Source organism: Rhinolophus sinicus, linkage group LG06, assembly GCF_036562045.2.
Source record: "Rhinolophus sinicus isolate RSC01 linkage group LG06, ASM3656204v1, whole genome shotgun sequence".
Taxonomy (NCBI): domain Eukaryota; kingdom Metazoa; phylum Chordata; class Mammalia; order Chiroptera; family Rhinolophidae; genus Rhinolophus; species Rhinolophus sinicus.
The window spans coordinates 61,376,197-61,396,887 of NC_133756.1; the positions used below are offsets into that span (position 1 = coordinate 61,376,197).

The 20,691-nt window shown below is 40.4% G+C and overlaps 2 protein-coding genes across 6 annotated transcripts in view; one reads left to right on the forward strand and one right to left on the reverse strand.

Moving 5' to 3' along the window:
* Positions 1-934, reverse strand: part of KDM1B (lysine demethylase 1B) — a 48,295-nt gene extending 47,361 nt beyond the window's left edge. The window contains exons 1-2 of one of the 3 annotated variants that reach the window (XM_019734270.2): positions 745-934; positions 394-437 (exon numbers count right to left, since the gene is read on the reverse strand). The gene's annotated coding sequence lies outside the window, so the exon portion shown is untranslated. The remainder of the gene's footprint in view (positions 1-393; positions 438-744) is intronic. The other 2 variants (XM_019734271.2, XM_019734273.2) reach the window with 2 other exon arrangements.
* Positions 935-1,057: 123 nt separating this feature from the next.
* Positions 1,058-16,522, forward strand: TPMT (thiopurine S-methyltransferase). Of its 3 annotated transcripts, none has more exons than XM_019734267.2 (10): positions 1,058-1,197; positions 1,666-1,751; positions 3,443-3,626; positions 4,798-4,890; positions 8,720-8,852; positions 11,679-11,731; positions 12,166-12,240; positions 13,400-13,485; positions 14,861-14,905; positions 15,778-16,522. In XM_019734267.2, the coding sequence occupies exons 3-10, from the start codon at positions 3,487-3,489 to the stop codon at positions 15,888-15,890; spliced, it is 738 nt and encodes a 245-aa protein (XP_019589826.2). In that variant the 5' UTR covers positions 1,058-1,197; positions 1,666-1,751; positions 3,443-3,486; the 3' UTR covers positions 15,891-16,522. The 3 variants fall into 3 exon arrangements, with proteins under 3 accessions (XP_019589826.2, XP_019589827.2, XP_019589828.2); XM_019734268.2 differs by having other exon boundaries at positions 1,666-1,745; XM_019734269.2 differs by lacking the exon at positions 1,666-1,751 and having other exon boundaries at positions 1,094-1,197.
* The last annotated feature ends 4,169 nt before the right edge of the window (positions 16,523-20,691 follow it).

Genomic DNA, 20,691 nt, shown 5'->3' on the forward strand with positions numbered 1-20,691 from the left:
CCTGCCAGCTGCCAGTCTGTTGACTAACAGCTACCATAATCGGGCCGCCCCCTCTGAGTTCCCAGTCCCGGAGGGATTACCCCAGCAACCAGCCAATGACGATCGTATCTCAACGCGTGGTGGCGGCCGTGCCCATGGAGCATTACTACCAAACCTGCAAGGCTGTGGGGCTCCTCGCCGCCACACTCTCGGCTGAGAAGAACAAACGAGGGAGTTCTTACTCCGCACTACGGTTTTTCTGTCACGTAGCACACACTCCCCAGGTGACACGGCTCTAACAGTCCCCAGGAGGGAGCCCCAACGTTCCCTGTGCCAGCTGCAGCCTCCTCGCTTTCCGAAAAGCTTTCTCGTTTGTTCTCCGAAGTCGGAGAAGCAACAGCCTCCGGGGCTCACCTGAGTGCTGAAGATGTACAGGGGGTCGCGGGGAGAAGGCACCGCTGTACAGAAAGGGAACATTGTGGAGGGTTAGGGGAGACCCGCAACAACGCGACGAATTGGGGTACCCCGTCGCCGCAACGCCCCAGCCCGGGAATTCCTCTTCCTTAGACAGGGAACCCCACCCCGCACCCCGCTTCAAATTGGGAGAGGTAGGTATCTGTCCCTAGGAATCCGTCCACCTCCCACCCGGCGAGGGGCGCTGCACAGGGGAAGGACTAGCACCCCAGCCAAGCTGCTTTGTGCAGAGCTGTCACCCGAAATCCGAGGCCGCCCCCACGCCCGCCCCGGTAGCCGCGTGCACCCCACCTCCGAGCGTTTGCGAGACGATGCGCGCAGCCCCAGACTGCGGGCACCTCTCTGGAGCCGCGCGCCGCGCGCACCGGAGTGCAAGATCCGCGCTGCGAGCCGCAGCCCTGGCTCGGCCGCCTCCGCCGCCGCTTCCGCCCCTGTGACGGCGTGACCCGTGGTGGGAGGAGCCGGCGGGAGCAGGGAGGAGTAGGGTCTCCGCCTTCCCCTTCGCGGAGGCGCTCGCCCCGCCTTGGCCATTTCCGCCGCTGCGCAATCGAAGCTCCCAGGAAGGGGGAGGGGTCGTGGAGCGGGGGAGGAGGCGGGTCCGGGGGCGGGGTCTGGACGCCGGTGAAGGGGCGGGCCAGGGCGGGGACTAAGGCGGGGCCCGGGGAGCTGGCCTGGGTGCACAGTCGCCTAAGTCCTCGGCCGCGACAGCGCAGAGCCAGGTGTAGAAGTCCCGCGGTGCGCGAGGTAAGCTCTCCCGGGCGCAGAGAGGGTGAGGGTGAGAAATGGAACAATTTGCTAGATGAGCCTGTAATAGGATTACGGAATGAGGCAGCCTAACAACATGGACAGTCCAGCAATCGGCGCCCTGAATTGGGGCTCAGGGAGCGGAGTGGGAATTGGAGATAACGACCTCGTTATTCCATGATTTAAAGTGAAACCAAAGCATTGTTGTGTATTAGTGATTTTTAAGAAAAGAGAAGTACTTGCCAAAATAGTGAGTGATGCATTGGGGCCGGAGGGGGGCCGGGGAGGAGGAAACTGGGGTACTGTAAATATTCTTTGTGTTGCTCCAGGGTGGTTACACAGGCGTATGTGTATGTAAAAATTCACAGAGCCAGACTCTTAAATTTGTGCACTTTAGGGAAGTTATTCTTCAATTTAGCAAAGTTTAAAACTAAATCTAAAGCAGAAACGTGTTTTTTTTTTGTAAAGATAAGAGAGGAAACCATACTTGGGGGTCCACCCATCGAGGACTTGAGCGATCAAACTAGTAGCACATCTTCTATTGCCGTGTACGGGTAGGAATTAATGAAACTTACCTTTACTGATTCTTATAATTTGCACTTCTGTTTTGTTATGGAAAGAAACTTTTATTTCTCCAGAAAATGTCATGTACAAGTTAAAAAGCTATTAGAACATCTAAGAAATTGTTAAATTATATTCATGATGTTGTTATATTTCCTGTTTGTGTGAGAGGGATAGAGTTGCACAATTCCAGGTTGCCCTGCCTCTATGATAAAATTATGCTTCCCTTTTGCTTTAAGTAGAGAACTGCTTTATGAAGAAGGCTCAAGTCTAGGTTCCAAAATTTCTGGCTCAAAATGGAGATGGGAAAACAGCAACTTTCTTTTGCTTTTCTGTACCTAATAGAGTCAGGTACTCCCCCGCCCCAACCTCTCAGAAAACTGAGTCTCCTCCTGACATAATCAGGGCCTTGCAAAAGTCATTTGTTAAGAAATGTTTGCTGAGAAGTGAATATATATTCTAAATTCCAAGGGATGTGCCTTCTCCTTAAATCCTAAGCATATTGAAGCCAAATTTTGCAAAAAGGGGAACTTTTCCTGAAATACCTGCTTTTATGCAATGTTTGCTATTCTCGTGAATAAATCATTAAATTGGACCCACAAATAATAGCATGCTTGTATAATCCAAATTTTATAAATGAAAAAGCAAGACAGTTATTAACTACAGAATAAAAATGTTATATGGCAAAGGAAAAGTAATCATAGACTTCTACATGCGTTAGCTGTGAATAGTACTGGTATTTACTGAGTCACAATGTGTGCATGCTCCACATTTTAATAAAAAATCTGCTATGTCTCTATTGAAAGGATGGGAAAAATGAGAAGGGTGTGTGTGTGTGTGTGTGTGTGTTGGGAGGTGGAAAGACAGCTAAATGCTTATCTTCACTAGAAGCTACCTAGAAATGAAAAATCAAGAAGATACAAAATAAGCTTGTTATTTTGAGATACAGAGTTAGATTTTAAGACTTAGCTAAAAAGAATTAAAGATGGTTGCCTTTTTAATTGGGAATGGAGATTGTTATTTTCTTAACTGTTGAACTCTTTAAGTTGTGTACATTATAGCATTAATAAAAAATTAAACATTAAAAGAAATTTTTAAAATTGAAGAGTAACTGTGATGCTAGAAACAATTCTAAGCTTACAAAAGTTATAAAGTATGGAATGCCTGTTTAGTTTCTTCTCCTTTCTTTTTTTTCAAACTTAAATCAAACCCTTTTACTCTAGTGTTAAGATGTAATTCAGTTTATTTAAAGATCTTTCCTAATGTGTAACATGAGGTATGCCTCGACCATCAGACTCACTGAAAAGTAATTTTTTGTATGGCTTTTCCTTGGATGTTGAAATATTTTTAAAAAGCCATACTGCTATTTCTTTGTGAGAGATAGTAGATTTGGGGAGAGGAGTTATCCCAATGTGAGGGGTGTAAATGTCTAACTATTACATTGTTTTGTTCACCTGAAATTAATTTTAAAAAATGTCAATGGGACAGATTAATTATTTTGAAATTGAATGAATATCAAATAGTTGGTGCTAAAGAAATAAACTTACATGAAATTGCGAGGATAAATAAAATGTCTAAAACAAACCAAAAAAAGCCATACTGCTGAGGATAATGGTTTTTATTTCATTGCTCAATGGAATTGCAATGCCCTTAAATGTCAACTTTGCAAATATTTTTCATTTAGGCATTGGAGACATCTGATTGTGAGACAAAGGTGTCCACGACGCTATGGATAATACAGGAACTTTACTTGATATGAAAGAGTACCCTGACACAGATGTACAGAAAAACCAAGTCCTAACTCTAGAAGAATGGCAAGAAAAGTGGGTGGACCACCAAATTGGATTTCATAAGGAACAGGGACATGAGTAAGAAATGTTTGTTATATAACAGAGAAATGCTCTATCGGACACTGACTTTGGAAATAATAATAATATTAATATAGGTACACGTTATTTGTCTGATTTTAAGATGTACATTTTTAATTTTTCACATTTTAGCATCTCTGAAAGCACAGTGCATCTGTGGCACATCATAGATGAATTGCAATGTTATCTCTTCTGTGGAGTATAAATAATGGTGTGACTTACAATTGAAGGCATCTTAGATTTATGAAATATGGCTTTTTAAAAAGCCCCCTATAGCATCTATGTATTGGACATGCATATTTGTTCATAACAGCAGATTCTCAAGCAACCTTTATACTTACATCTCTTTATACTGAAAAGCGGTGTTGTCCTGACTTTGCTTTCCAATAGCATGAATTCAATAGTTAAAGTATTATCTATCTGGTAGAAAAAGAGAATTGGAGAAGAATTAATAAGTAAGCTACGATGTTGAACCACATATTAGTAGTAGTAGTAGGTTTCAAAGCAGCGGCAGTAAATCATGCGCCAGTGCTGAGTAACATGGTCTTGTCAGATGTTTCTTGTTCCAGGCAGCCACCCCTGCCTTCTCCGGGGACACTATTACTATTATTGCATTTGCACACCAAGTGATAGATGGAGCATCGTCCCAGAACCTTTGTATGGGTTATCTTTGTCACGTGGATGGCCCTAGAAGAGCCACATCTCTACAGAGGAATTAACTACAAGAATAACTACAACTTTTCAGAACTACTTCTGAGACCTGAGTACACATTTAGAGAGCTTACAATGTTGAAAACCTCAGTGCACCCAGAGTGTCCCCCACATCCACCTCTCTCTCTCTCTCTCTCTCTCTCTCTCTCTCTCTCTCTCTTTCTCTCATACATATCAACCGGGAAAAATATTTTTTATTTTAAATTACTAATCAGAAAAGCCCCAGATTTAAGTCAAATTAACCATTCACTAGCTGTATGACTGAGCAAGTTACTTAACCTTCCTGTTTCTTCATATGTAAACTGGAGATTATAATAATGAATGTTATCCATCTACTTTGTAAACTTGTGAGGAACAGTAAAGGAGATAATTCATGAAAAGTACTTAGCGTCATACAATTGTCCTTTCCTCTGTACATTGCACTAATTAAAACAAAAAAATTTTTTGTTTTTCTCTCCAGGCTATTAAAGAAGCATTTGGATACTTTCCTTAAAGGCAAGAGTGGATTGAGGGTATTTTTTCCTCTTTGTGGAAAAGCTGTTGAGATGAAATGGTATGAGCAGATAAGCATTAACACACTTTCTTGATGATAAATACTTGTAACTGAGAGCATTTGTGAAATAGCTGCTATGGCTTAAGATTCTAGTGTGGCCATGAAAGTGAGAACATTTAAACTATACTATTAGACTTTGCCATAACCAACTCACTTAATCAGGAGAAAAATTACTTTGGAAATTACCTGCAAGAAAAACATTAACTTTATAAACAGATTGTTTTTTTTGCCATGTCATAAGTGACGACAATCTAACTCTAGCAGAGGTTTTGAAACAAGATTAGGAAACGGTATATGATGAAGCAGCCAATTAAATGTGATTGTTAAATATTTTTGGTCTGAAGCCAGTTGTAATAAAAATACCAGAACTGAACTATTATAATTGTATGAAAGTTATTATATTAGAGGATTTTTCATTTACATAGCTAATTTGTATATTGAGACCTCTATGTATATCAGATGTGAATAAACTGAGCTGATACCCAAAAGCATTAAAAGAAAATGTTTAATAAGACATTTTCTTAGGTAATTTTTTTAAATTAAAGTTTATTGGGGTGACAATTGTTAGTAAAGTTACATAGATTTCAGGTGTATAATTCTGTAATACATCATCTATATATATAGCACATTGTGTGTTCACCACCCAGAGTCAGTTCTCTTTCCATAACCATACATCGGATCCCCTTTACTCTCATGTACCACACCCCTCCACCCTTTCCCTCTGGTAACCACTAAACTATTGTCTTTGTCTATGAGTTTCTGTTTCTTCATTTGTTTGTCTTGTTCTTTTGTTGTTTTCAGTTTTATATACCACATATCAGTGCAATCATATGGTCCTCTACTTTTTCTGACTTATTTCACTCAGCATAATAATCTCAAGATCCATCCATGTTGTCACAAATGGTACTATTTCATCTTTTCTCACCGCCAAATAGTATTCCATTGTGTATATATACCACAACTTCTTTATCCATTCATCCATCGAAGAATGTTTTGGTTGTTTCCATGTCTTGGCCACCGTAAATAAAGCTGTAATGAACATTAGAGCACATAAATCTTTATGGATAAATGTTTTCAGATTTTTTGGGTAGATACCCAGGAGAGGGATTGCTGGGTCATATGGTAATTCTATTATTAATTTTTTGAGGAACCTCCACACTGCCTTCCTTAGCGGTTGTACCAATCTGCATTCCCACCAACAGAGTATGAGGGTTCCTTTTTCTCCACAGCCTCTCCAACACTTGTTACTATTTGTCTTGTTGATGATAGCCATCCTTACTGGGGAGAGGTGATAGCTCATTGTGGTTTTTATTTGCATTTCTCTGGTGATTAGTGATGTTGAACATTTTTTCATATGTCTCTTGGCCATTTGTATGTCTTCTTTGGAGAAATGTTTCTTCAGGTCCTCTGCCCATTTTTAAATTGGATTGTTTGTTTTTTTATTGTTGAGTTGTATATTTTGGATATTAGCCCTTTATCGGAGGCGTTGTTTGCAAAAATCTTCTCCCATTCAGTTGGTTGCCCCTTTATTTTGTCATTAATTTTTTTTAAGGGTAATATATTCCAATGTAATCCAGCCTGTACTGGTCTATAGTACAGCTGTGCTTGATTTTTCTGTATGTTAAATGAAAATAAAAATCCATGTAGCTGGTATAGATAACTTTTTTGTTTATATTTTGTAACTTCAAAAATGTATGGAGAATAATATTCTCTGTGTGCTAACTTACAAACTTCCTAGGAAATATGAAAAACACAATAGTAATATGCTTATTTTAGAACTATAAACAGTTCATGCTCTGACCACATTGAAAGTGTGTAGTCTTGTGTGGGTAGTAGGTACAGTCAGTTCTGCTCTAAATGCGAATTTCATTCTAACTCCATTGATAATTTAGGGAATAATTTGAGCCTGACATAAATTTCACATTTGCTTAGTCTGCAAAAAACATGAGGTAAAAGCAGGTGACTGTGCCTAGTGGAACTAAGCTGTATATGAATAGACAGAACGCACACATGTACACACCTCAAACCTTTCCCAGATACCTCAGTTCACCCTGTGTTCTGTGAGTCACTCCCTTCCACAACTAGAATTAGGAATCCCCATTTGATTCCCAATAATCCTTTGTCCATCATTCATTTGAAAAGCTGCAGTCCTTCAATGCCCAGTTCTATAGGTAAATGTCAGGTCATTCTCAAGGTAAAGTGCCAGGTGGTAGTACTTATGTATTTTATAACCATTTAACATGTGTAAAACTGTGCCACCATTTCTGTTAGGTTCCTGTCTCTTTCTTTTTAATGTGGCACTGACGAAGTATTTTTTTCTTATGTAGTACTCATCCAGTTTATTTCTAACTTTAGTTTAATTGTATATTATTGAGAAAATCCTGATTCACAGAGATTAGTTATGGCAAATGTGTAACAGCTTTTTTTTTTTTTTTAAACATTTTTACATTAAGGTATAATTGACATACAGCATTATACTAGTTTCAGATGTACAACATAATTATTTTATATTTGTATATTTTGCAAAGTAATCCCCACAATAAATCTAGTTAACATCTGTCACAATACATAGTCACAAAAATTTTTTCTCGTGATGAGAACTTTTATGATCTACTCTCTTAGCAACTTTCAAATATGTGATACAGTATTATTAACTACAGTCGCCATGCTGAAAATTACATCCCCAAGACTTACTTTATAACTGGAAGTTTGTTCTTTTTGATCCCCTTCACCTGTTTTGCCCAACCCCAGTCTCTGACAACTATCAATCTGTTCTCTGTATCTATGAGCTTTTTTGTTTATTTGTTTGTTTGTTTGTTTTTAGATACCACCTAAGTGAAATTATAGGATATTTGTCTTTTTCCTCTGACTTATTTCTCTTAGCCTATTTTCCTCAAGGTTCATCCATGTTGTCACAAATGGCAACAATTCTTTCTTTTTTATGGCTGAATAATGTTCCATTGTGAAAATATTTTTAATGTTGTGCCTCAACCCTCATCTTTTCCATGAGCCTTGTGATTTTTATCACATACTTTTGCAGAGTGCAGTGATTTTTAGGTAGCCCTATGTTGCATTACAGCAGAACTAACTGTATGTGTTTATTTAATAAAATTAATACTGTGCCTAAGTGTTTGTGCCACTGGTATTGTTTTCTCTGGAGTCCAAGATCCTAAGTCTGAATTCTGAAACTGTAATGCTCACCAGGAAAATACTAGTTATTGGCATATGGTAATTAAATATATTTCCGGAGAGTGTGTATTGTAAGCGGGTAGAAATTATAAGATTATTATAGTAATGAATGCTAGTGTTCTAGAGCTGTGTGCTCCAGTGCAGTAGCTACTAGCCACATGTGGCTGTTTAAATTTAAACTAAATCATGCATAGCTATTATACATCTCAAGTGCTCAATAGCCAATGGATTGGGTAGCACAGATGTAGGTATTTCCTTCATCACTGAAAGTTTTAATGGACCGAGCTAGATGGAGATGAATTAGAGAAATTGAAAAGCATTCCTAGGCCATAGGATGTTTTTAAATTAGCAGTTCTTCTAACCAAATCCACTTGTAGTAAATCAACATTTTTAAGGTCTTATTTTGCAAGTTTTTCCATTTCATTCCTAAGTTCATATAAATCAGTTTTTCAGAATTCTATATAGCATAAGGTTTGAGAATTTAGAGATTCACTTTCCATGGACCTCCATGTTCTAAGAAACCCTATGGATCTGAATTCATATACATCCCTTAAAATTAAGGAAATTACATGCTTATTGAGGCATCCTTTTATTTAGGACTGTATTTGAAATTAAAATTTAAATGTATGGTTTCATGCAGGTTCGCAGACCGAGGACACAGTGTAGTTGGTGTGGAGATCAGTGAACTTGGGATCCGAGAATTTTTTACAGAGCAGAATCTTTCTTACTCAGAAGAACCAATCATGGAGATTCCTGGAGCCAAAGTATTCAAGGTTTGTTTTGCTTTTGGTAAGTGATTATGTCCGTATCCACCCCCAAAAGGTTTTCCTCAGCATGGGTAAGTGAGGATACTGTACAAGTGCTTATAAGATTTTACCTAGATATTACATAGTGCAAGGAGCTAAGGTTTAAAAAGATAAATGATAGTTAGATGTAGACAAATATATATAAAAGCCGAGGTGTACTCATGCTTTTGGTTTGGGTTGGTGCAATTGTTTTAAATTTGTAAATAGGCATTTCTGAAAACCTGTCCTGTACCACACCCTGCATGAGACATTGAAGAGAAGAAAACACTGTCCCTGCCCCAAAGAATCCCTTAGCTTAGGAGAGAGAAGAAAAACACAGAGAAAGCTGTTTGTCATACACAGAGCTAAGGGTAATGCCACAGGTATGAAGGGAACAGAAGAAAGTTACCGACCCAGTCTGGAGGAAGCTTCCTGAAGCATGGTGACTAATCGGGCTGGGAAAGGCAGGGAGTCAGGTCCATGGTCTTAGGTGCCCTGTGAAGCTGGTACTTCAGCCTGCACTGCAAGGTTTTAAGTGGGAGCATGACATGGCCAGATTTTCTTTTGAGACAAGTGACCTTGTGGCCTTAAGGGAAGTACATTTGAAGGGAAGGAGCCTCCTGTCAGACAGACCAAGTAGGAGGCTGTGAGCAGTGGTCCAGGAAAGAGATCATGAAGGCCCGAGCTAGGAGAGTGATAGGGGTGCTTAGACAAATGGGTAGGTTAAAGCAACATTTAAGATGTCAAACTGGGTGGATTTAGTGATTCACTGCGGGACCTCGGGGGTAATGAGTTCGCATTTCCAGCTCAGATGACCAGTTGGAAGGCAGAGAATAAAGGAGAGGCAAGTAGAAGAGCAGAGATAATGAGTTTTGTTCTGGAGATGATGAGTGTAAGAGACCTGTGGAATGGCAAAAGTGTAGCTGACAAATGCTTTAATGTCTCTGAAGCACAGTGCAGCACTTGGGCTGGAAATGATAGATTTAAGAGTTGTCATCCTATGGCCAGAATGACCTGGGGGAACTGCTTCACCAGCTTGGGGTAATTGTGTAGAAATAAATAAAGGCCACCCAAATGACAACAAGCAGAGGCTATATATTCAGACCGGGTCTGCCACTTGTGATTGACAGAGGCTCAAAGGCAGGCCAGGAAGTGGCAGAGCTTTATAGTAAAAAAGACAGAGGCTTCAGGTATACCCTGATGGGGCTATTGGCCTGGGGAAGCTGGAGGGAGGCTGACTAGAGGGAGCATCCTATGTGATGGCTTTGGAGAGTGTATTTGTCTTTCTCTGGTTGGTCTTGAGTAGGAGGGGGTGGATAAAAATTAGGGAGACCAGCAGTCATTGTCCACAGAGGCTGTGGTTTGGCTTTCCAGGCTGGTTGCTGCAGAGGTTATGGGTCTGAGTTCTCTTGTCATACATGGTCTGACTATTCAGCCTCTCGCAAAGTGCTCTCTTTTCTAAATACTAAAATTAATTGCTCAGGTCACTAGGAGGCTTGATAGTACTTTATTTTACAGTTCCTCCCACTTCGTTCTCGGTCATCTAAGAATTGCAGATTATTCACTCCAAACAGGCTAATCCTGCTTCCAGACTCCTTGGAGCAATGGTCCTCAGCCCTAGTGGCACATTTGAAATCACTTGGGGATCTTTTAAAATTCCCAGTCTAAGGTCTCACCTCAGCCCAGTTACATCAGAATCTCTAGGGGTAGGAGTGGCATCAGTACTATTTAAAGCTCCCCAGTGATTCCAATCTGCAGCCAAAGTTAAGATTTACTGGCTGTTCTCACTGCCTTCAGGCCCAGGCCTCTCTGGGCTGCCACCAAGGTGATTCCAGACTGGTCTTCAAAGACTCCTCCTTCTCCTCCCTCCCCCATTTGTAAGCCTCTCATTTCAGAATAAAATCCAGGAGTTTCACTTCCTGATGCACCTTTGCTACCATTATCCTTCCCCCTCCCATCCCCACTCCCTACCCTTATGCCCCAGACTTGTCACATCCCCTGGACATGACAGAGTCTGTTTCACGTTACTCCCTGTGGACTTCACCCCCAGCTCACTCACTCCCTGTAATGTTAACAGATGGCATCAAAACCCTTTCAGAGGTTGCCTCGTGTTTGGCCTTTCCTGGCGCTCTCAGGCAGTTCCCTGCTCTGTCCTCTGTATTCCCGTAGTTCCTGGGCACACAACCAGAATAGTACAGGCCATTCCACAGTGTATTGCTTCTCTGTCCTCATGTCTCTCTGCTCCACCAGGCTGTCCCCACTGTGCTCAGAGACTATGTCAAATTCACATCCACTGTCTGGAACCAGGACAGTCCTGTCCATGGCTGCTCAGGAACTAAATGCTCATTAGCCAAATGAATGAAAGAGAGAAAAGGGGAAGTCAGCCCAACTGCACTTTTCATGAATAACTTAAAATATCTGATCTTTGTCTCTCAGTCATTGATTGACCTGTGTAATTCTCTTTAGCAGAATCAAAATTAGGACTCTGGTAAAATAAACATTGCTAAAATTCAGCAGTCTCTGAAATAAATAATAGCTAACTCCTCTCCAAGCTTAACCTCTGTATGATTTTCCTGTTGGAATTGATTCAAAAGAATAGGTTTGAAAAAAAACAACAAACGGTGCCATTAAAAAATTATTTTCAGTAAAATTTTATTTTCAGTTAAAAAGTTATTTACAATAAAATTATATCCTTTATGTTTAATTACACATTCGCTCTCCATCACCTTTGCTTTGTCCCTCTTTTCTTTGCTTGACTATTCAGGTAGCTCTTGATGAAGTAGAATTTTTTTTTTCTTGACTTTTTCATTACAGAGCTCTTCGGGGAACATTTCATTGTACTGTTGCAACCTTTTTGATCTTCCCAGGTAGGACTGAATACCACCTCTTCACTTTGAAGAACTTGAGTGCTCGCTGGCCCTGCTGGGGATGGGGACAGGGTCTTTCACCACCCCCACCCACTTGCACGAGCACCCACAAAGCACTGATTTGAGTCTGTTCTGCAGTTACTTTTACTGCAGCCTATGTGTTTGACAAAAAATTAGGGAGACCAGCAGTCATTGAACATGTCCTAGCTTCCCCAATATCTTTGTCTTTGGATAGCTTCCAAACTATGGAAAACATTATTATGACCCTAGACAGGTAAGGAAAAAGGAGAGCAAGATGGTGTCACCTTCACACCTGGGTCTGTAACACCTGGTGAAGAACCACATCCGCCATGGGGAGGAACACTGTTCGTCATGTTAAAGATTTGATTTTTCTTACATAAAATGTTGTATGTTTTTCTTTTTGTTCCTAATAGAGCAAATATTGGAAAATTTGACAGGATTTGGGATAGAGGAGCATTAGTTGCTATTAACCCATGTGATCGTCAACGGTTAGTAATTTGGTTTCTTTAATTATGCTGGCCTTTCTTTTTTTTTTTAGCCTTCTTAACTTAGTATGCTGTATTCTTTCTGGATTCCAGAAAATTCGCTCAATTTTTTATGGAATTGAGGTACCTTATGGTATTTGAATTAGAAGACCTAAATCCAATAACATCTTTGTCTGAAAAGTATAGGATCTGGCCATAGGGACCTGGGTACAAAGTGTGGCTACCTCTGTCACTTTCAAGCTGTGTTACTTTAATCAAGGTTCTCATCTTTGCTAAGTCTCAGTTTACTCCTCTGCAAAAATTGTAATATTTCTACTAATCCTGCCATGACTACCTCCACTGATATCACCAGGTGACATTTGTTGGGCATTTGACTGGTGCAACTCATCGTTCTGTACCGAGTCCAGTCCTGGCTCCTGGTCAGTCTGCTGATGGGCCCATTAGGCTCAGGTCCCCACTCTGAACCAATCAGACATGGCTGTGAAGTGGTGCCACCTGCTCCCCGAGGCACCTACTACGTCATGGTTTATGCCATACTTGCGTAGGTACTGCATACTTGGTTTATGCAGTACCTTGAATTTTTGCCTTAGTCTTGTCTTTCCCCAACTGAAATAAAGGCAAGAGATCGTCTTGTCCCTCTTACATATGCCCCTGGAGAGGTCCCAGCCACCTGCCGCATCCCAGGCCCCACAGCAAACTTACTGAATCAGCCTGTGGGGAAGGAGCTCAAGCAGTTTTTCTTTCAGCAAGTGCCCAGGTGACTTTCATACCAGCCTAACCTGGGAACCACTGCCCCAGAGCACGGGGAAGCGCGGTGGCCCTTGGGGAAGTGTGTGTTCAAAGTGGACAGGGCTCTGAGTACATCAGGCTGGAAGGAGCCTCTGCTCATCTTTTTGTGAAGTCTTCTGGTCTGAGAGGCTCTGGAAGCAGGCCTCATTTTGACTCTCATCTTCAGTCTTTTCCAGCTTAAGTGACATTAGTTTCTGAATGTATTTCTGACTTTTAGAATGAGAATCGGCTTCATGGGATTGTTAGAATTAAACTCAGTAATGTAGATGAAAGTAAGTGCTGCTTTCCCTCCCTGCCTCTCATCCCCTCCAGGCTTTGCCTGTGTTGAGAGATGTAACATATACTTTTTCATGCATTTTTTTTTTCTTTTTAGTTATGCAGATATAATGCTGTCCCTAATAAGAAAAGGGTTTCAATACCTCTTGTGTGTTCTTTCTTATGATCCAACGAAACATTCAGGTAAAGTCATTTTGTTTTGCTTTTTCTAGTTGCCTCATTTCCTGATTTAATTCTGTGACATGGATAGCATTATTTCCTCCTAATTTATCCCACAGGAAGTGTACTGCTCATATAGGTACATGAAGATAAGTCTATTTTTGGTTAATGGAAACTAAAAACATTTTTTTCTCTTCCCAGTCCAAATATGTTTTTCTCATATTCCATTCCCACTTTATTCATCATTCATAGCTCAAACTATAAAACGGGGAGAAATGGATGGCCCTAAGATAAAAGAGAAATCTCAAGCCCTGGATTAGGAAGAAGAAAAATGTGGTTGCCCTGCTATGGGTAGAACATACCTATGTCATCCATGGTGTGAGAATGATGTGGGTAGATTCCTATGAATACACACAAACACACCCTCGTTGGCGGATGGGGTGAGACGTGGACATGGGGAGGTGGGAGGTGTGCAGGAAAATCACTGAACTATTGCTGTTTTTTTTAATTTCTGAAATTTTATAATTTGTCAATTGTATTCTTTTATAACTACCTTTGTTTTGCATTTGTAAAAGTGATGTTTTCTTCTGGACTCATTTTGATGTGTTTGAACATTAAATCTTAACCTTTGTTGTGGCTGAACTTCCAGTTTCAGAAAGATTTGAAAACCAAATACATAGACTTTTAATTATAAAAATTCCTTTTGATTTTTAATTGAGCCTTTTAAAAAGTGCCAGTGTTTTATAAACATTTACATATGTTAATATTTTTTTCCGTTTGAATAAATCATCTTAAAAATTCATTAAAAGATGAGACCTTGTGTCCGTAATTAAGTCTGGGACAATCAGATAGAAATAGAAATTAATGGAGACAGACATCAGCTCTGCTAATCTGATTTAATTTTCATTCCTGAAGTGGAGGCTTAGGGCAGGGCCTGTGGGAAGAAAACACAGCAAGCTCTGTTTGGGGCTGGAGCCCAAGAAGAAAGCTCTAGAAAGGGGAAGAAGCTAAGTTTCCTTTAAAGTTAGTGGCCCGCAGCAAAGTGGGAAGGTGTATAGAATATGGGTGAGTGTGGGAGCCATAGAAAATCAATAGCCCAGAAGATGACAGAGACCCCAAGAGAATTTCTTAATGAACTCCATTCTGATTTCAGTGTTCCCAAGTCCCGTAGCTGGCTCAACCATCTTACCTAACATTGCCATTCCCTCAGTAATCCAGTCTTTGGTAGGAGATGGTACAAAAGAAGAACCTGTCACATCCTCATCTATTTGGATAATTGTGTGTAGAGTAATTATATGGAGTGATTAGCAATAAGCTGAAAAGTGGGCCCTGAGAATTTATTTCTCTTTCAAATTTGATCTATAGAAGTTATTCTTTACCATGTTTCTCTTTTACCTAGGCCCACCATTTTATGTTCCAGATGCTGAAATTAAAAGATTATTTGGTAAGTTATGGATGTGCGCTGTTAACTGTTTTGAGCTTATTATCAAACAATTGCTATCTAGAAGTACATAAAACTTAAGTCAGAAATCATTTTATTGAAGACTCTTATCCTAGAAAAGGGAAAGATGTCTGTAATATACCTTTTTAACTAAGTGGTATGCTTATGTTGGAGACATTTGAATTCTTCTAGAGACAGTATGTTGATTTTGGCTCTTAGGAGTTGTAAGTGATAACAATTTAGAGTTCACAAAATTTGCCTTAGTATTCCCATTTCCATTTAAAAGAAAAAGAAAAATCTCCAATACACAGTTTTTAAAATCATTTGATGGTTTTTTTTTTAAAGATTTTATTGGGGAACAGTGTGTACCTCCAGGACTTTTTTTTCCAAGTCAAGTTGTTGTCCTTTCAATCTTAGTTGTGAAGGGTGCCATTCAGCTTCAAGTTGTTGTCCTTTCAGTCTTAGTTGTGGAAGGCGCAGCTCAGCTCCAGGTCCAGTTGCCGTTGCTAGTTGCAGGGGGCACAGCCCACCATCCCTTTCGGGAGTCGAACCGGCAACCTCGTGGTTGAGAGGATGCACTCCAACCAACTGAGCCATCTGGGAGCTCAGCGGCAGCTCAGCTCAAGGGGCCGTGTTCAATCTTAGTTGCAGGGGGCGGAGCCACCATCCCTTGTGAGACTCGAGGAATTGAACTGGCAACCTTGTAGTTGAGAGGCCACTGGCCCATGTGGGAATCGAACCGGCAGCCTTCGGAGTTAGGAGCATGGAGCTCTAACCGCCTGAGCCACCAGGCTGGCCCCTGATGTGTTTTTAGAAGAACCCCTGATTACATTCTTCATAAAGTTTTAACTTGTTACCCTTTCTTCTTCTTTCAGGTTCAGTATGCAACAGTCAATGTCTTGAGAAGGTTGATATTTTTGAAGAACGATATAAACGTTGGGGAATTGACTGCCTTGTTGAAAAATTATATCTACTTACAGAAAAGTAAATGAGACATAAATAAAAAGCAAGTAACTTCAAGTTTTTGAGCTTTGGAGCAATTGAAAATTATGCTAAGGCATGAAAATATAATGGATGACCTTTGAAACTAATTGTTCACAAATCACATCGTACATCTTTGCTCAAAAATGCATATATCAATAACTTTTTAGAAAATAAAATCACATGCTAAAATGTTAAGGTAGCTACCTTTGGAAAGAATATGGTTGGGGGTGCAAGATTATAGCTGTGTGTTTTATTTACAGATTGCAAGAATTTTTTACAGTCAGCACGTATTACTTCTATAATTAAAAAAATAAAAGAAAAGTGCAATGTATATAACTTAAAGAAACATAATAAACAGAAAAATTGGCATTCTTTATGAAATTTAGAACCATTGAGGAGATGTAACATTTTAACAGGGTTCAAAGTAAAAGAAAGTGTTCCAAGAAATCATGTAAAATATTTCCTATAAATCTTCATATTATACTCAAATCCTAGCACTCCTTTTCACATGATTTCCTTGTGTAATTTTATGTGTAACACAATCAAGAAACAAATTTAAAAATTAATTAAACAAACCTAAATGCAACAAAATGTTTTTCTCAAACTGTAAAAATAAATTTAAAGTTTTTTTCTGAATTTGGCAGTTTTTTTCCTTCTTAATTTAATCTTACTTAAATAATAAAGTCTTATCAAATATAGTGTACTTAGGGCTAGATTCCTGACTGTTCATTACGACACAATCAATTCATAACAAATGTCTCATTTGTTAAATGAGACATTTCTCTCCAACCGCACCACCTAATAATACCTAAATCACATAGATTGTTTGGCTCATGTTAATAGGATGGTGTGTGCTTATCATTAAAAGATAAGTTACTTAATGGTGTATGTGTGTGTGTGCTCTATTAAAGGTTGTTAATGGGGAAGTTTATAGACCCCTTGAATATTGATGAAAGCTCTCCTTTGAAATATGTCATCGGCAGAATACTGTGAAAACTTCCTTTGTGTTCAGAATTGTTGACTTCCCTGCTTCTTCTGCCTCCATTTAGGAATGGCTGACCTAGAAGCTTTCTGGCACTGGTCTTATTCTAATATACTTATAAGGCTATTCTTTTGGAGTGTCTCCCAGCTCTCAGTGATTATTATTTCCCTGAGACCTGCCCCCAGTCCATAGTGGGGGTTTCAGAAGCCATGACTACCTGTCTCCACTTTTGTCGCCATTTGAATGGTCCAAGAAGGGACAGCTAACCTGAGCTGGGCCAATCTGATTCTCTTCACAGATTTTTAGAATTGATGTGGGAAAGCAAGTTAGCTACTTAGAGTGGGTGAAATAAACAGGTGAACACAGGAGCAGTGAGGCAGCCACATTGTACTATAAAGATCTGAGAAAGAGAGAATGCTGTCTCCAGAAAGAGAAGCAGAGATGAGAACTGGAGAGAGTCCCAGGCATTCTGGGTTTCCGTTTTCATCCTTCCTGAAGCCCAGGTGCTCTGGACAGAACACCCAGGGTCCTTGTGATAATAGAACTCCGTTCTCTTTCGCTGACTAGAGTTGGCTTCTATAACTTGCACCAAAAGAACCTTAAATAATACAAATGAGATATCTGTATGTAATTGATCTTTCATGTATTATGTGTCCTCATTGAGGGGATACTGACCTTTTAAAAAGTCTCAAGATAGAAAATAGAATACATATAAGTTGTTTTAGAGCACTTGAATTATTTTCAGAATTCCCCCGAAATGCCTTTTATTTAATTTTAAAATTTAAATAATAGATTACCTGAGCCTCTGGGCCCTGAACACAGTGATTTACGAAATGCCTTGTGCTGCCTAAACAGCAGCATGAATGCACTAGCACCCACAGAGAAATTCGTACAAATAATTTTTCCATTCACAACTGTAGTGCATACCTGTCATTGTTTTATTTTAATAAGAGCAATGTAGATGTGTGTGTATATATATGGCACAATCTTTAAAGATATTTTTTATTTTATTGGGGAACAGCAGTGTGTTTCTCCAGGGCCCCTCGGCTCCAAGTAGTTGTCCTTCAATCTAGTTGTGTAGGGTGCAGCTCAGCTCAGAGTCCATCGCAGATGTACAGCCCACCATCCCATGTCGGGGAATTGAACCAGCAACCTTTTTGAGAGCTAGCGCTCTAACCAACTGAGCCATCTGACTGAGCATCCGGCTGAGCCATCCGGCCGCCCATCTGGAAGCTCAGGGGCAGCTCGTTGTCTTCAACCTAGTTGTGGAGGGCGCAGCTCACTGGCCCATGTGGGAATCCAGCTCACAACCCTGTTCAGAGCTTGCTCTCTAACCAACCGAGCCATCTGGACGCCCCCAAAAGATCGTTTTTAAAAACAAGATTTCTACTGACCACTTTTAAAAAACCAAAATTGTGTTTAATCCAGCTCTGACTTGACATCGCTTTTTATCTGATATTTTTATTTGGTATATTTTATTTCTTGTAAAATCTTATATTACAAATTCATTGAAGTGGCTAAATTGATAGACATAAAATAGAATTCCATACACACACACACACACACACACACATTAAGCACAGTCACTGCTGATTTGTGGCCAATAATCATGTCCCAGGTTTATTATGTGTAGCTTTAATGTGTGAACTATAAACATGTCTGAAAATCTGTGATCCCAAACTATTGGGTATTAATAGAAATTTGCTTCAATATTGCTGTTAAGTCTCAACAGATAGAAGGAGGATAATCAAAGGATAAGTATCAAATATACCATAACATATTAACATTTATTTATATTTACATGATAAAATAATACTTTCTCACTGAAATTCTGGGAAGTATAGGAAAGTCTAGGGGCCGGCCTGGTGGCTCAGGCGGTTAGAGCTCCATGCTCCTATCTCCAAAGGCTGCGGTTCGATTCCCACATGGGCCAGTGGGCTCTCAACCACAAGGTTGCCAGTTCAATTCATCGACTCCTGCAAGGGATGGTGGGCTCTGCCCCTGCAACTAGCAACAGGCAACTGGACCTGGAGCTGAGCTGCGCCCTCCACAACTAAGACCGAAAGGACAACAAGTTGACTTGGAAAAAAGTCCTGAAAGTACAAACTGTTCCGCAATAAAGTCCTGTTCCCCTTCCCCAATAAAATTTTTTTTTAAAAAAAAGTCTAAAAAAAGAAAAACAGAAGCAGCCAAATCCTATCTCCAGAGATAATTAAAGTGTTTTATCTTTTTTGTCTGCTCATACACGTGTCTGTTTTTGCAAAGTTGAGATCATATTATGGATATAGTATTGTCTCTTTACTTACTATTTTCTCATCAGTAAAATAGTAGTATTTCATCAGCCCTTTCTCATGTCACTAAATATTTTTGTAAAACAAGGTTTTTAATAGCTGCATAATGTTCTGTCATATGGCAGTACCATAATTATTTAATCTTTCCCATGTTATTACAGTCATGCAGCAAATGTAAGTAGTACTCTTGAAAGTGCTAGGAGTTGAAGATTCACTGATGATTGAAAACAGCTCTGAGGAATCTCACACTCTAGTGGCAGAGACTGAACCTTGAACATTATAGTGGTAAGGCTGCATTAGGGGAACACGCAGGCATCTGTCAGCTTGTTGGTAGCCATTTATCCCATCAATAAGTGAGGATGACATTGCTCAAGGAGGGCAGGTGGGACGAGAAGAGAAAAAAACTAAGAATGGCACCCTGAGAAACACTCAAATTTTTCTAATTTGGGAAACATTAAAATCTCCAGGTTCCTATTTCCAACCATACACGCCAGCTCATTTTTCTGTAGGTGCTCAAAACATTCAAGCTTGAACCACGCTTCCCCTCCCTACCAAATCCCTCACCCCTGAGAAGCCAAGCACATGGGTGTGAATTACAAAATTAGATAGGTGTTCAGAGGGGGCGCTGAGAAGACAAGATGCCCCAGGGGAAGGGCAAAGTTGGAGAGGTCACCAGAGCCCAGGTCAGAGCCCAAGGAACCACATAGGTGACAGAGATTCACCTGTGGAGGAGGTGTCCTGAGCTGGTCTGAAACTCAAAGCTGACCAACCCAGGAGGGATTCAGGTTGGCAAAGGTGGCAGGTTTTGGCTCTGTGGGCTCATAAGCCCATGCCAAAATGCCTACTGTCTTTGCTCCTTGTCTTTTTGAAAGGTTGCCCCTCTCCTCCCTGATTGAGATGATTCCATTCTATGGGGATTGCTCCTCATCCTTTCTTTTCCGTCATTGTCAGGTACAGTCTGGGAGGTAATGTCATTGGACTTGTTCTGGAGTTGCTTCTAAACTGCATGTATGTGGCACATGTTGCCACATTTACAAAACCAGGAGTCCACCTGCCTAAGCACTGTCTCCCTCCCCTGATTCCTTGGCCTTTTCCCATGCGCTCCCTCTTCTCTGCTGTAACCACCCTGAGCCAGGTCTCCATTTCCCCTCCTCTGCTGGGTGGTACTATGCATGTAGGTCCAGTTGCTAACCACAGGTTCGATTCTTTAAGCCCTTTGCTCCCACAACATTCAGGGCTCATTCTAGGTGGAAGCAGGGAGAGATGGGCAGGCTATTCCAGGACCTTCTACGTGAGGATTATTGGAGGGAAGCACAGAGGAAACCCATGGAGACTCAGCCACAGAAAGATTCACCATAGGAAAGTCAAAATGTTTGAATTAGACTGAAGGCATTTCTTTTCTTAATCAACGTGTGTGTATATATGTGATGAGGATTATACTCTATAAGGTATCTAAGAAACCTATCGGCATTGATGCTAGAGATAAAATGCGCAGTTCCTGGATAAATGCTACTTTCTTAACACTGTTCCCT

Excerpts from the sequence above, each read along its gene's own strand:
- TPMT (XM_019734267.2), top strand. The coding sequence starts at position 3,487 with ATGGATAATACAGGAACTTTACTTGATATGAAAGAGTACCCTGACACA. Across the intron at positions 8,853-11,678 it reads CTGGAGCCAAAGTATTCAAG|AGCTCTTCGGGGAACATTTC; the intron begins GTTTGTTTTGCT and ends TTTTCATTACAG. Across the intron at positions 14,906-15,777 it reads TGAAATTAAAAGATTATTTG|GTTCAGTATGCAACAGTCAA; the intron begins GTAAGTTATGGA and ends TTCTTCTTTCAG.